General features: G+C 45.9%; 1 protein-coding gene across 5 annotated transcripts in view; it reads right to left on the bottom strand.

Annotated features, from left to right (window-relative positions):
- cpeb3 (cytoplasmic polyadenylation element binding protein 3) overlaps nucleotides 1–14,237 on the bottom strand; it is a 33,714-nt gene that overhangs the window by 16,335 nt on the left and 3,142 nt on the right. For 3 of the 5 annotated variants that reach the window (XM_053875559.1, XM_053875560.1, XM_053875564.1), the window contains 3 exons: nucleotides 10,073–10,157; nucleotides 2,774–2,830; nucleotides 689–745 (listed from right to left, as the gene is read on the bottom strand). In XM_053875559.1, the coding sequence (XP_053731534.1) occupies nucleotides 689–745; nucleotides 2,774–2,830; nucleotides 10,073–10,157 (199 nt within the window). The remainder of the gene's footprint in view (nucleotides 1–688; nucleotides 746–2,773; nucleotides 2,831–10,072; nucleotides 10,158–14,237) is intronic. The other 2 variants (XM_053875562.1, XM_053875563.1) reach the window with 1 other exon arrangement.

The following is a 14,237-nucleotide window of genomic DNA, read 5'->3' as shown; positions in this document are numbered from 1 at the left end:
TAAAAGCTAGCATATCGGTTAGCACGATGCTAACCTGTAGGATATTGATTTGTTTTTAATGATGTCACACACGTCACATCTGCGCTTCAACAGAGAGTGACGATTTTAAATTCTTCTCAAGGACCAGTAAAGACCTCAGTTTTAAAGAACTGGAGCTCTCTGTCCACTGTTTCATGCTTCATGCTTCACAGGGTTCATACATGTTCCTGGATGATGTGTCACAATTTTAATATACTTGTTTAATAATGTATTGTGTCTGGAGTATTACAGTGGTTGGTTTAAGAAATTTTAGGCCCAAACAAAGGTCATCGCGATTAGTCGACTCATCGACAAAATAATGAATAGATGAGTCGCCAACGAAAATAATCGTTGCGGCCCGAATACCGGGGTCAAACACAGTCTGCAGGCCAGGAGTTTGACACCTGGTCTGTCCTAATTCCGGGGGTAGAAAAGCCACAAATCCAACTATGAAACCAAACTTTCTTTGGAGATTGGAGCCTCATGTTGAATTTGAAACCTGGTTTGAGTTCAACATAGAATGAAAGAGAACAGAAAGTGAAAGATAGTGACAACATGCATCACTAAAGCCATTAACAAAGCCTTCCCTGAGAAAGTGGATGGAAATACTAGAAGGAAAAATCCAGTTTAAAGCGTCCATAAGCGACAGTGTAAAATGAGCATGACTTACTGTTCAGTGGCATGATGTGATCGGCTCCTGGATGATGAAAGTTAATGCCCATTCGTCCTGTCGGGGGGGGGGAAACGTAAATATATTGAAGATAAAACATGATAGATGGGAGACATTCAGTGTTGCAACATTTACTTGAAACGGGAAAACAACACATTTGCTGAAGCTATTAGCGCGGCAGAGGAGATGATGAAAACACTGGCTCCTCTGTTGTCACGCGGCTCATATGCATACACACACGCAAACAATGAAGCTGAAAGGTTTGGAATCCAACAGAGTGTGCATTCTGCTGCGGTGACAATGTCTGCGTGTCACAAGGGCCCATCTGTCAGCGCTGGCTCAGGGAGTGGGCGGGTGTGGCGTCGCCCAGAGGAAGCGCCGTGGTTATCTCCTGCTTCACCACCAAAACTGAGATACAAACACCCTGCCTGGACAAGGTTTTTTTTTTCCCCCGGCCTCACAGTCAACATCATTAACAGTTGCAGCCACACAGGCACGGCACGCCCTTCATCCCTCACCACCTCAAACAGGGCCCCATGTCAAAATCCGCCTACACCGGCTGGTTTAGACACACCGGCAGACAGACGCATACAAGACGACTTTAGGAGGCTCCAGGATGTAATATCGCAGTAACACCTGATGTCCGGAGCCTGAAGTGGCTGACCAGCCATTCCACATTGAAACTCAACACATGCTGAGAAGCGGCTGGAGACGTCACCGTTAAAACAAGCAAACCAAACCGAAGGCACGCGGGTTTAAATATAAAGCAAGGAGTAGGGTGACTGGAAGACTCCTGCAAGTCATTGACCCTCCCTCAGAATCCTGAAACGACGAGTGGGAAATCTCACCTGACTTGCGGAACATATTTTTATCTAGCAGAGGGGCAACAACTGAGCCTCGCTGAGCTACACCTTAACCCCCTCAAGGCTGATAACAAAGTACACAACGCTCCATGTGTGAAGTGGCACATGTCGGGACATGATACGTGTTTGCTGACTGTTGCTAATCACATGGCCTCACACGTCCTTTCTGGTCCCATGCACAGTGTCTATGGTCTCAGTCGCTTTCTGTTAAAAAAGCAGATATGGACTTCAACTAACTAGAAGCGCTCTTTGACTGTTGCAGTGCCTCATGAGGCTTGATGTGAGCGCGTTTGGAGGATTTTCCTGAGAGGGTCATTTGTTTGAGATTTCAGGAGCGTTGAGGACCACATGGAATTATCATCGATAACGTCGACAACAACAATTTGTTGACGTCAAAATCTGTGCGTCAATGTGTCGTGTCGCTGTCGGTGTAAACACACATGAGCCGCAGGATGGGCATCGAGAACTGGTTGTCATTCAGACACCATGGTAGAATGATGAAAGAGTGTTCCGTGTTTGGTCTTGAGCTTGAGCTAAAAGCTAGCATATCGGTTAGCACGATGCTAACCTGTAGGATATTGATTTGTTTTTAATGATGTCACACACGTCACATCTGCGCTTCAACAGAGAGTGACGATTTTAAATTCTTCTCAAGGACCAGTAAAGACCTCAGTTTTAAAGAACTGGAGCTCTCTGTCCACTGTTTCATGCTTCATGCTTCACAGGGTTCATACATGTTCCTGGATGATGTGTCACAATTTTAATATACTTGTTTAATAATGTATTGTGTCTGGAGTATTACAGTGGTTGGTTTAAGAAATTTTAGGCCCAAACAAAGGTCATCGCGATTAGTCGACTCATCGACAAAATAATGAATAGATGAGTCGCCAACGAAAATAATCGTTGCGGCCCGAATACCGGGGTCAAACACAGTCTGCAGGCCAGGAGTTTGACACCTGGTCTGTCCTAATTCCGGGGGTAGAAAAGCCACAAATCCAACTATGAAACCAAACTTTCTTTGGAGATTGGAGCCTCATGTTGAATTTGAAACCTGGTTTGAGTTCAACATAGAATGAAAGAGAACAGAAAGTGAAAGATAGTGACAACATGCATCACTAAAGCCATTAACAAAGCCTTCCCTGAGAAAGTGGATGGAAATACTAGAAGGAAAAATCCAGTTTAAAGCGTCCATAAGCGACAGTGTAAAATGAGCATGACTTACTGTTCAGTGGCATGATGTGATCGGCTCCTGGATGATGAAAGTTAATGCCCATTCGTCCTGTCGGGGGGGGGGAAACGTAAATATATTGAAGATAAAACATGATAGATGGGAGACATTCAGTGTTGCAACATTTACTTGAAACGGGAAAACAACACATTTGCTGAAGCTATTAGCGCGGCAGAGGAGATGATGAAAACACTGGCTCCTCTGTTGTCACGCGGCTCATATGCATACACACACGCAAACAATGAAGCTGAAAGGTTTGGAATCCAACAGAGTGTGCATTCTGCTGCGGTGACAATGTCTGCGTGTCACAAGGGCCCATCTGTCAGCGCTGGCTCAGGGAGTGGGCGGGTGTGGCGTCGCCCAGAGGAAGCGCCGTGGTTATCTCCTGCTTCACCACCAAAACTGAGATACAAACACCCTGCCTGGACAAGGTTTTTTTTTTCCCCCGGCCTCACAGTCAACATCATTAACAGTTGCAGCCACACAGGCACGGCACGCCCTTCATCCCTCACCACCTCAAACAGGGCCCCATGTCAAAATCCGCCTACACCGGCTGGTTTAGACACACCGGCAGACAGACGCATACAAGACGACTTTAGGAGGAGACGCAAGGTATTCGCCGGGATCAGGCCAATATCGAGTTTAATAGAAACCCTTCTTTTAAATAAATAAATGGGAGGGAGAGTCTCACATCACGTGTTCTGTCCACAGTGAGCTGTTTCTTGATAGCTTGGCCCTCAGAGAGGATCGAGAGAATTCAGCTGAAACATCTCAGATTTAGCATCTCGTAAGCAAGTCGAGTTAAAGCATATCCAGAAGACTTTATTATCTGTTTTTTAACTATTTTCCTTGTAACGTTTCAGGGTGAAGGGGCATTGGTCGGCTAAAAAACAGTGAATGATCAAATAAAAATGAAAAAAACACTGTGTTATACTAAATAAACAAACAGAGGGATTTATTCTTTTCTACGACAGTTTTAGCACTGATACTTTGATGATATGTTACTGTTATTTTACATTTATTTTGTTGCAGAATCCTTTTGATGGGAACTTTCGGGTCAAAAGGTTCCTCCACAGGCAGCGAAATGATGGCTCCGAAACACAGCTGACAGTCGCCACCCGTTCTTTTAAGTCACTTCACCCATTCCTCATGAGGCTCTACATCTTTTGGGGAGAAGAAGAGGCATAGAACACTGAGCCACCACGCAACGGTTCAGCATCTCTTCTCTGACACTGAAGCTGAAGAGCTAGTCTCCCTGCATCTATGAGATGCGACAGGAGCAGATTCATGTCATGTAACCGAGGCAGGTTTCTGGCAACACCGCACGGAATATGTATCATTTTATTCTCAACAGCTTTATGGTAAATATTTTTACATAGTTCCAGAGCCGTGTCAGTGACTCTTTAAATCAATTTGAAGATATTGTTTGCGGGGCTGATGACTAAAGGAAGCTTCTAGAATGAGTCATCTCAAAACCTCAAAGCTCATTCACGTGTCGAGCAATAACTGTGTTGAGCCCCATGTATTGATAAAGTCTTCCTAAGCCCTTTGTTTAAGCCAGAGCGGAGGTCTGTCTGAACAATGATCCTTCTCATTTCGCAATCGTGTCTTCATCTTCAGATTCAGAGCGGACTGGAGTGTTCAGAGTTGTGAAAGGCAGGTGCTCCTGGAGGAGACGTGGACTTTGAAATAAAGACCAGACGCATTGAGCAACGAAAAAAAAAGTCAAGCTTTGCATTAAGCCAGGAAACGGTGGGACAGATTGAGGCCCCCCTCCTGGATCGCAAACAAGAGTGGATGGTGCTACCAGTTATACCTGGTTGGGAACCGCACCGGCCGGCTGGGGGGAGGATGAGAGGGCAGCCAGTGAGAATCGAGGAAACGGCCGGGCTCAAGGGCAAACACAGTCAGGCCTTTACATAAATACTTACATACTGTCGGTTCGCGTGAGCATGCGTGGCATTATGGAGCCTGCCCTCACATGTGCCACCAGACAAACAATTCTACAGGAGAGCATCTGTTCTTCACCACGCACGTCCCTATCACGACATCAAATCTCCTGTTCTAGTTAAAAGTCTTTATGATCACCCAAAAGTTTCTCTTCCCTCCACTGAACCTGGTCATGTTTGGTCCGCAGACACTGATCAATTATTGACCCACGGGGAAAGAGGATGTTGTCAGAGAACACATTCGCCACCAGAGCTGCTGATGCGAGGGCAGAAGTCGCAACAAACACTGCGGCCTTCGCTTGCCTTTCAGAGCCAGTTAGTCACTCAGGGTGACAGAGGGGGACAGTTGTCTTCCTATTGCCTTAAAATAGCTCTGAGCTTGTGCCATCTGCTCCCTCCAGGAGTTGAGTGGCAGGTCTGGAGGGGCCCTGAGACGCTGTTACTACCGCCGCTGTTATGGTGACATTTCCTCAATTCTCAACCCCCTCCAACTCTCTGGGCTGAAATGCAGCTACCTGAGGTAAAAATGAGATTAGCACATTAGCACACCACTGCTGCGCAGGGTGTCCACAGTGAGCTGTTTCTTCATAGCTTGGCCCCCAGAGTGGCTCCTGTGCATCGAGAGAATCCAGCGGAAACATCTGAGGTTTAGCATCTCGTAAGCAAGTCAAGTTAAGGCATATCCAGAAGACCTTATTGTCTATTTTCAACTATTTTCCTTGTAATGTTTCAGGGTGAAGGGACCGTGGCTGCTGACCCCACAAGAGCTTAAGGAAACAAACAGAGTCTAATGCATTGAAAAGGGAGGCGTACGGAAGCAGAACAAGCCTTGAACAAGGGTTGCTGGAAAGTGAAGTCAGCACTCGCCTCATCCCTGAGTGAGACTCCAGAAAATGAAGGGAGTCTAGTTGTTGGGAGTAGCTGGACTCTTGGATAAAGGACACTTTTAAAGGGACATGACGTCAACCATGCCCAACTCAATGAGATTTTGCTTCCATATATTACCATGAATTGTATTATGATGCAGACAGGTGGCCATTCGTGGAGCATAACTGTGTAAACAAGCACGACTGAAGTCACGCAATATCAGCGAACGCCCTCCAACTCTCAGGGCTGAAATGCAGCTACTTGAAGTAAAAAAAAGATCAGCACATTAGCACATCACTGCTGCGCAGGGTGTTTCTCGGCTCTAGGCAAAACTAGCTGGATATAGGTAGCGGGAATGACTGGATGAATGAAGGCCATACAACACCGGGAGGATCCCACCCCAATGAACTAATTCGATTCCTGGGTTAGACCTCAAACTCGCTTGTTTTCTCTGCTTCTGTTCACACTAAAGCCCCAATAACAAGTGGAGGTGAAAGCCTGCGCTGGAGTTATGAAAGGAGAGGGGGTGTGCCAACACCTTCCACAGCAAAGTGTGGAAATATTAGCCTCTGTGAAACTAAAAACACGTCAGTGGGGTGCCTCTAAGCTGCCCGACCATTCCCCGATAAACTAATGAACGCTTCTCACAGGTTTAGGGCGACAGAAAAATAAGATTACAATAAGCCCTGGGAGGAAAGTGTATTTCACGCACCTGACAGATGAATGGAAAGTTTGAGAGAGAACCTGCTGAGGGAATGATTTTGTGTTTTTGTCACCGTGGCCTACTTGCACCAGCCCCCGCTGAACTCCAGCGCCCCACTGAATTTACACACAGATTACACCACAGCGTTATCAAACCGCTATCCAACCTTCAGTAAAACCAGCACCGCACAGAACGCACAGACGTTCCCTGAATCCGGAGCAGCCTCACGCACCGCTTGGCACTGACGCTCGCGATAGTATTGCCAGGCTTGTGAGTTCAGGATGGATGTGTTTTTTAATAGTCAAAACAAGCCGAGACTTGTCCTGTTGCCTGGACTGAATTAGCTCAGTCATGCTTGCAGGATTTTCCACCAAAACAAAGTCGGACAGCGCTGTTTAAGGAGGCAACTTTTAACACGGCCAACCAGCACTTGCTGTTATCTGAAAACTGTCATTACTGGCTGTTTCAAGAGCAGGGACATCCCGCCGCCTCTCAGGAGGAGTCGATTGTGTGTTTGGAAATGGGTCAAATCCAGCTTGTCGGCCTCACTTTGGCCCAACAGTCTAAAGCAATGAACTATGGGCCAAAAGTTTGCTTGAGTGACTTTGCTTTGAACCAGAACAAGAGCACTTCCTCAGCTACCGTAGGAATGAAGATGGTTGTGTTTGTTGTGGGGTCAATGTTGTGCTGCACAACGCTTCTACGTTATTGAGAATAAGTGACAAATATCTAAGAGTTATCACAGCGATCGTTGGAACTTTCCATCGGCTGTATCTGCAGCTCGAGGTCTTCTGCTCATAATGTGCCATTGGGACCAAACCGGAGGTAGTTGAAGAATACAAACAATGTGACAGACAATGAAGAGTTGCCCTTTATCTATTGAGTGCTCTTACACAAAAAAAGGGAACATTTTAGTGACCCACCGACACAACACATGCCGATTCCTAAAGGGGGCCACACACATAAGGATAATTCGGGTTTTTGTTCAGAGTTTGCCCCTTCCTGACTAACACCAGATTCTCTTAACTCCTACAAGGAGATCCAACAAGAGGATCCTCGTGTCTGTGGTGGGTTCATTTGTCCCAAATACCGCCTCTCAACAGTCAGCGGTCATGATCTTTATGTGTGTAGGGAGAGTTTCACACATTAGAATCCACTTTTCATGACACATTCTGTGGCCATAGGCAGCGCCTCATGTAAAAAGACGTAAGGCATTAGGTATTCCACTGCATTCTAGTTATCTTGGAATTGGGAGCTGGGAATGACGCCAGAGCCGAGATCAGTGTATTCCACTTATCAAAGTTGTAAAAGAAGATAGTGATGTCCACAAAGGTTAACCTCACACGTGCCATGAATCAGATACAAGCAAGGTCCTGATAAATACTGGCTTCATTTGCAAGTAGAAAACCGGCAGGAGGAAGAGGAAACACAAATTCGCAGGTTTGCTTCCTTAGCTGTGATTCGAAACTTCCTGTTTATGATCGGCGATGCCATCTTGGACTGCATGTTCGGGGTGGTGAGGATTCTCCCACTGGGAAATCCAATATCGGGCGACATCACCGAGGAGGTGTAACTGGGAATTTTCCAGTTCTGAGCACAACTGGGACGGTGCCACGGGGTGGGTGACCTTTAGGTGTCGCGCTGGAAATTCACGTTCATGTCACTTGGTATACATAGCACCTCATGGTCAAACGCACAGGCTAGAGGCTTCTGTGTCAGCATTGGATGTCAATAAAGTTAGGTTATTAGGTTACCACACTTCTTCAAGCATTTATTGTGGTGGCGCTGTCCTTCCTCGGTTGGTGAAAATATAAGAGCATCACAGAGATTCAATAGTGCTGCCAGGAATGCTGCATCAAGTTGAGCTCAGTAGCAAAACAGCGCTCCTCACATCCATGAAAACAGCGAGTTCCTAGGAGAATAATGTCCTCCAGACATGTCAAGGATCCAACAATGTGAATATGCACCGATTTCACGTCGCTAAAGAGGCAAATCAAATTGCAATTAGAACTGCTGTCTGACTAAAGTCATGTGAGTCACAGCTGCTGAGTGGAGAGATCATGAGGATAAAGTGGGATCTCAGCTCGGCCACATCTCTAGGGTCGTATTAGGAGATTTCAAGTACCTCAAGTGGTTACTGATAACTGTGACTGGGATGTTTGAGGCGTGGAAGATTACACGGCTAACTGTAAGACACAAGTGAGGATGTGTGGAGACGCTAAAATGAGTTCATACTGGTACAGCGTGGAAGTGTTTGAGCAGATCATGTGAGCGGTTGTCAAGCTGATGTTGTTTTTCCAGGGATAAAGGAAGAGTATGGGGTGCCTCGCTCAGCTGACCCAGTTCAAGAATAACATGCCAAAGTATGTCGGACCGCGTGTGAGAGTGTGTGTGTGCGGCTGCAGAAAGGGTCCGTTTGTTCAGGCGTCCCTCGTGGCCCTTGTTTTTCTCACACAAGAGTCGAAAGCTTTTAAAACTGTCAGGGTGGGGGGGGGACATGAAACACGCACCGCGACTTAAATAACAATGGCCCCACCCTATACACTGACCCTCACAGAAGTGGGTCCCCATGGGTGGGGTCGCCTCACGCCTCGGTTTTAGCATCACTAAAAAGGTCAAGAAGAGCAGGTATGCATGATACCTCAGCGCAGTGGGGAACCAGTACAGCCGGCTGTTTTGAAACCTCTCCGCGGGTGGTCTGTGACTTTGAATTGATGCTTGTGTCATAAAGATGAAGATGCTTGAGTGCATTCTTTATCAGCCACTTGTGTTGACAGGCCATCTGGCTTGTTCTTCATGAGTAAATATTGGGAGAAAATGAGTCATTAACCGCTGATTCATTTTCATACCGAGCCATAAAGTCTCCAAAATGAAACCAGAGAATTGCAAACTGGTTGGCTGTAGGGTTAGGGTTAGGTTAGGATGCTCGAGAGCCAGTCCGGCAGCCTGGTGGCATTACAACTGCATTACTCATTGGTTTGTGATGGGGCTATTTCAGTGCACGCACTGGAGGAAAGGTTCCTCTGAAGATGGCGGTGGTGCTTAAAAGTTATACGGCAGAATATTAGCGGCAACTCAACGACAAGATGGAAGGATCGTGATGAGTTGACACTCTCAGTTTTATTCAAGTTCAGATCAATGAAGTCTTTGACATACCACCACAAGAAAGTTTGCTGTTTTTTCCATTAGTGAACCTTGATGTGAGATGTGATGGGAAGAGAGCTTTGACTCTTCGTGTTAAAAGCTCTTAATGCAACATAAATGATCAATAAGTTCTGCTTCAAGAGCTTCTGTCCATCCATTAGCAAACAGAATCCGTCTAAAACAGATGCATGTGTATCAATAAAGTCTTCGGAGTTGGTTGGAAATGGAGTTCTGAAGCCTTGGCAAATGGGAACCGAGTTCAGTTTGGTTGACTCAGTCTGGGGTTAAGTGGTCTCAACTACACCACTCCACACGGTTCAAAAGTCAGTCAAGTCAGTTTTCCTTCAACAACGCCTTCATGAACAGCAGGTTAAATGAAATGACCTCACGCCACAAACATACCTCGAAAGCCACGAGTCACTTTATGTTCCATACAATGTTGCTTCGCCGCTTTGATAGTATATTACCCGGTAGAAGGTCAAAGTACTAAGAATGGATTGTGCTCACTATCAAATGGAGACATAAAAAGACAGGCTCCTGGCGGTGAACTACACTGAAGCATGTTTGTTTTCGCTGCGACGGAAGGCAAGGACATGTAAGGAAAGCGGACACTCCTAGTCACCGGTTTACCTTTGTCGTGGTCAGTCCTGATCATATCCATTAAGGAATTCTCCAAAGAGTGCAAGCTGAACGCATCAAAGGGCCGGTTCCGTTCCTGCAAGACAGAAAAACAACAGGATGTTCAGAGGGGTTGGAGATTCGGTTGAACAAAATACGGAGGGACATGCTGCTCCATTTTGTACCACTGAAGAAACCCCTGACCAAAGTGTATTTAACAGGGCGGCGACTTTACGTAGTAGATTTTGATTCGTGTGTTAGTCTTAATGGGTTCTGCAGCCTTTATGTATTATTTTCAATCTTTGTTTTATCGGGATTTTAAGGTCTCTACAGTACTTGGTGATGAGCTTGTGTTGTTTGAGTGCTTTACAGATAAATGTGGTATGGTATGGCCAAAAGAGGAATCTAGATGACGACCTAATGCAGATTAAACACATGACAAAACATGATGACAGAGAGGAAGGCGTGGTTAAAATGTAATTTAAATTAGACGTTTGCATTTTTTTTGCCACTGTTCCACATGAAACGGCGGGACTACGAGCTGCTGACCAATTTCGCAGGAAATTTTGAGTCTCCTGAGCAAGAAAATAAGTATGTATTTCCCACACCATTCACATCTTCCTTCCAATATGGAACTGGAAAATCAAGGCTCATAAGAGACAGCCATGACTCACTGAAGCACCATCAAGGAGCAGCTTAAAATATCTCCATGAAAATTCCAGTCAAAAGAATTCCAGCTACAACACAGACTGCGCCGCACACACTGAGCGAGTTTCACATTGAGGCGTAGCCGGAATGCACTGTACAATGACTTGAAACTGCATCACCAATACTACAACTAAGACCTCAAAGCCGAGGCATCACTCCCTGAATGAAAGGCTTCCAGCATGTGTGATTCAATTCATGAAAGTGACATGTATGCCAAAGGTGAGGCCTCGTGGAGCTGGAGGCTGCCGGTTCGGCAGCTGCGTCCTGTATCCGCTGCCCCGGCCACGGCCGCATTGTTTGCACGCCAGCGCTATTGTTGCCCGTTCGGCTGAGCATTCAAAACAGTTATTCCCCCGACTCTGACGCCGACAGCGCCACATAGATAAAAATCTGCTCGCTTAGTGTGAACAGTAAACAGATGAAGTGCTGATGTGTTCGTCCCCTCACCCCCATCAGCTCCACGCTGACGCTTATTGTGGGGCGGGGGGAGGTCACAGAGCGCACTGTAGATGACTGACCGGGCACGGTTCACTTGTGTAGCAGTGAATGAACGTTAGCTCATTGAGGCAGGACTGAAATCTGGGACCGGCTTGGAATGGTTCATTGGAAACACGTTCCCACACAAAGAAGCGGAACAACTGAGTTTATAACAGCGCTACGTCAAGGAAAGTTTTTAGGAACTTCTGCTTCAAGTGTCCTGCTAAAAGGCTTTTAGCTAGGATTGTGAAACGGGGTGTGCAAAGCCCCGCCCCCAATCCATTCCCCTCCCAACACGCAACGCTGATGACTGACTTAACATATTTTTATAATGATTCTTTCCCTTCCACTCCAGGCTTCGTGCCAAAAAAAGCCAAAATATGCCTCAGATTAAATAGCTTTGCGTTAGGTTTGGAAACGATTGTTGAAGGTTTGGTTGAGAATCGGTGAGTTTTGATTACATGGAAACCAGTGTGATGACACTACGAGTAGGGCAATATGCAGGTAATAATAATGGGACATTTAGGGCGTCCTGCTGAAAAAAACTGGGTGTCCATTTTTTACATATTTTACTGCTAGTACAAGTAACATCCGACTTACGACCTGCTCGACTTGCATCCACCCCTACTTACGACCATGTTCAGCAGATGCCCACCACTACATTTGCACCTATAACCCTCGCGTCGGCTATTTTGAATGGCATTCCACTTACGTCCAATCTGACTTACGACCGGTTGGTTGGAACCGATCCCGGTCGGAAGTCGGATGTTACTTGTACTGTGTACTTCAGTCCGATCACGGGGCAGCACCCCTCTCCAGAAACCTTCTCCAACCCTCCTGGGGTAACCCTCTATTTTCGTATTTAATACGGTGGGTGCGGCTTATATTCAGGTGTGCTCAACAGTACGGAAATTACAGTAAAAATGACACATTCATGTCTAAGTTTCCACATTTAAAATCAGTAGAGCTTTTAAGGGAAGTAAAGCTGACGATATTATTTTCTGAATGTGTAAGTTAAGGCATCTCATCTTATAGAATTGGGTTCATTCAACACCCTGCCAAGGTTTAGAGGTCAAGGCAACACATTCAGGGATTCCTGGACGACTGACTCTAGAAACAAGCTTAACCACATTCACTTTCAACCCTGAGTCATCCTGGTTACACCCTCAACAACCTCCTGTTTTGCATGACCATGAGGCAGCTCCCTGACTCGCAGGTCATCCGTGAAACTGCAAAGCTTAAGCGCTCAACACGCAGCGATTGTGATCCCAGAGGCAGGTATCGCAACGCCCATCATCATTTCAAATCTCTCCCAGACTGTCATGTGACCTGCTGTCTTAAGCCTCACGCTGACATGTTAAGTTGAATTCCTCACATTCCGCACTCTCTCAGCCACAGACAGCCACGGACCAGCATGTGGACGCCGAGCGGATGGTACAATCTGAAGGATACTCCTGTGTGGAATGACAACAAGTGTCACCTGTCAACCACGGCCACGTGACAGGGCGGTGCCGTGCATGCAGCGCCTGCTGCCTGGCTCAGCACTTTGCTTCCCTTCAGTAAACAAGAAGGTTGACATGTGGCACCCTGACCTCACACGCTGGTGATAACTCTTCACCAATTATGGCTGTTATTGTCCCGCAGCTCCGTGTGAGGATGACATCGCACAATTTGCCTTCTCATTCAGCATCACAAGAAGCTCTTGAGTAAATTGTATTTTAGCTGGTTTTCCATATTTTGCACATTAGTACAAAGCATATGGGTCAGTTTCTCTTGAAGCTTCTTCAGGATGATGTCATTTGAAACATGCCTTCATTAGCAGTAGGCTGCCACCACGGCTGACCCCAGCTCATCCATTTTCACCTTTAAAATAGCAGGGTTAGACAGCATGCTTTTTTGAATCCAAAATTGAAGTTTAGCGCCATGATTTCAAGGTGAGACGTTTCAAGAAGGGCAACTTGATTTTCTTTTCAATTCAATTCAAGACACTTGGAGGTTAAAAGTAGATTCAAATGCTTGAATCTGAGACATTGTTCTTTCAGACGACACTGCTGCCCTCTCTCTTGAACAAGACTTCAAGATACTTCAGTTTCACCTGCTATAGAAGGATCTCTTCTCCAGCCTGGACAGGACATTCCAAAAAAAAAAAGCAGCATCTTGCAGTTGCCAGAAGAAAAACCCTTCCCACAGCAAAACTGCTAGCCTGAAATAACAATCCTTAAACTTATGTCCCCCAGACTGGTCAAGCTGCTGCGACAGATTAGACTACAGCTGTTATCAGATTGTGGCTCACTTTCTTGGTCTGTCTGCATTGTGAGTTGTTCAAAGAGGGTCAGAGAACTTCCTACTGAAGTTAAAAACGTCAAGCACAAGTATGAGTACAAGTCTCACTTCATCACAGACAGACAGAGTTAGCTAACTGAGAGTTAGTATAACCTCTTGGTAGCTTTTTTTATGACAGACAGGAGGTTTTATCGTAACGCCGTAGTTGCGATAAACGGAGAGAAGTTAGATTAAATTGGATTTCACCTGTGGGGAACTTTTGAGATCAACAGATATACAGTATTTCAACATCACATCCTTGCATGTGGACTGAGCAGAGCCATGACATGACTCAAGACGGGAACAGATTCTGACATGTTAGATGGTTATCTAATTTGTCTTGCACTTGTCGGTTACACATGCCTGTTTGCATGTTACGACCAATTTCTGGAGGTATTCCGGACAAGATAAGTCTAGCCAGGTCCACAGCTCGGAAAGTTGTTCAATCATTATTTGTCTTTGAACCGGTAATTGGTGTAGCTTATTTTCTGGACGGGTTTTACTCAGAATTTTATTAAAATGAGAAGTTCTCAAGTAGAACCCACAAGTGCCACAGTGAAGCCACTTTTCACCGTCGTCTTTGTTTGTCACACTTTCACTTCAGTAAACGCACAACACTACAGACGGGGGGGGTGACCTCCTGACCCAGTCCCCTGGTGATACTTCAAGC

Source organism: Synchiropus splendidus, chromosome 9 (genome assembly GCF_027744825.2).
Source record: "Synchiropus splendidus isolate RoL2022-P1 chromosome 9, RoL_Sspl_1.0, whole genome shotgun sequence".
NCBI lineage: Eukaryota > Metazoa > Chordata > Actinopteri > Syngnathiformes > Callionymidae > Synchiropus > Synchiropus splendidus.
This window is presented reverse-complemented; position numbering and strand designations above follow the sequence as displayed.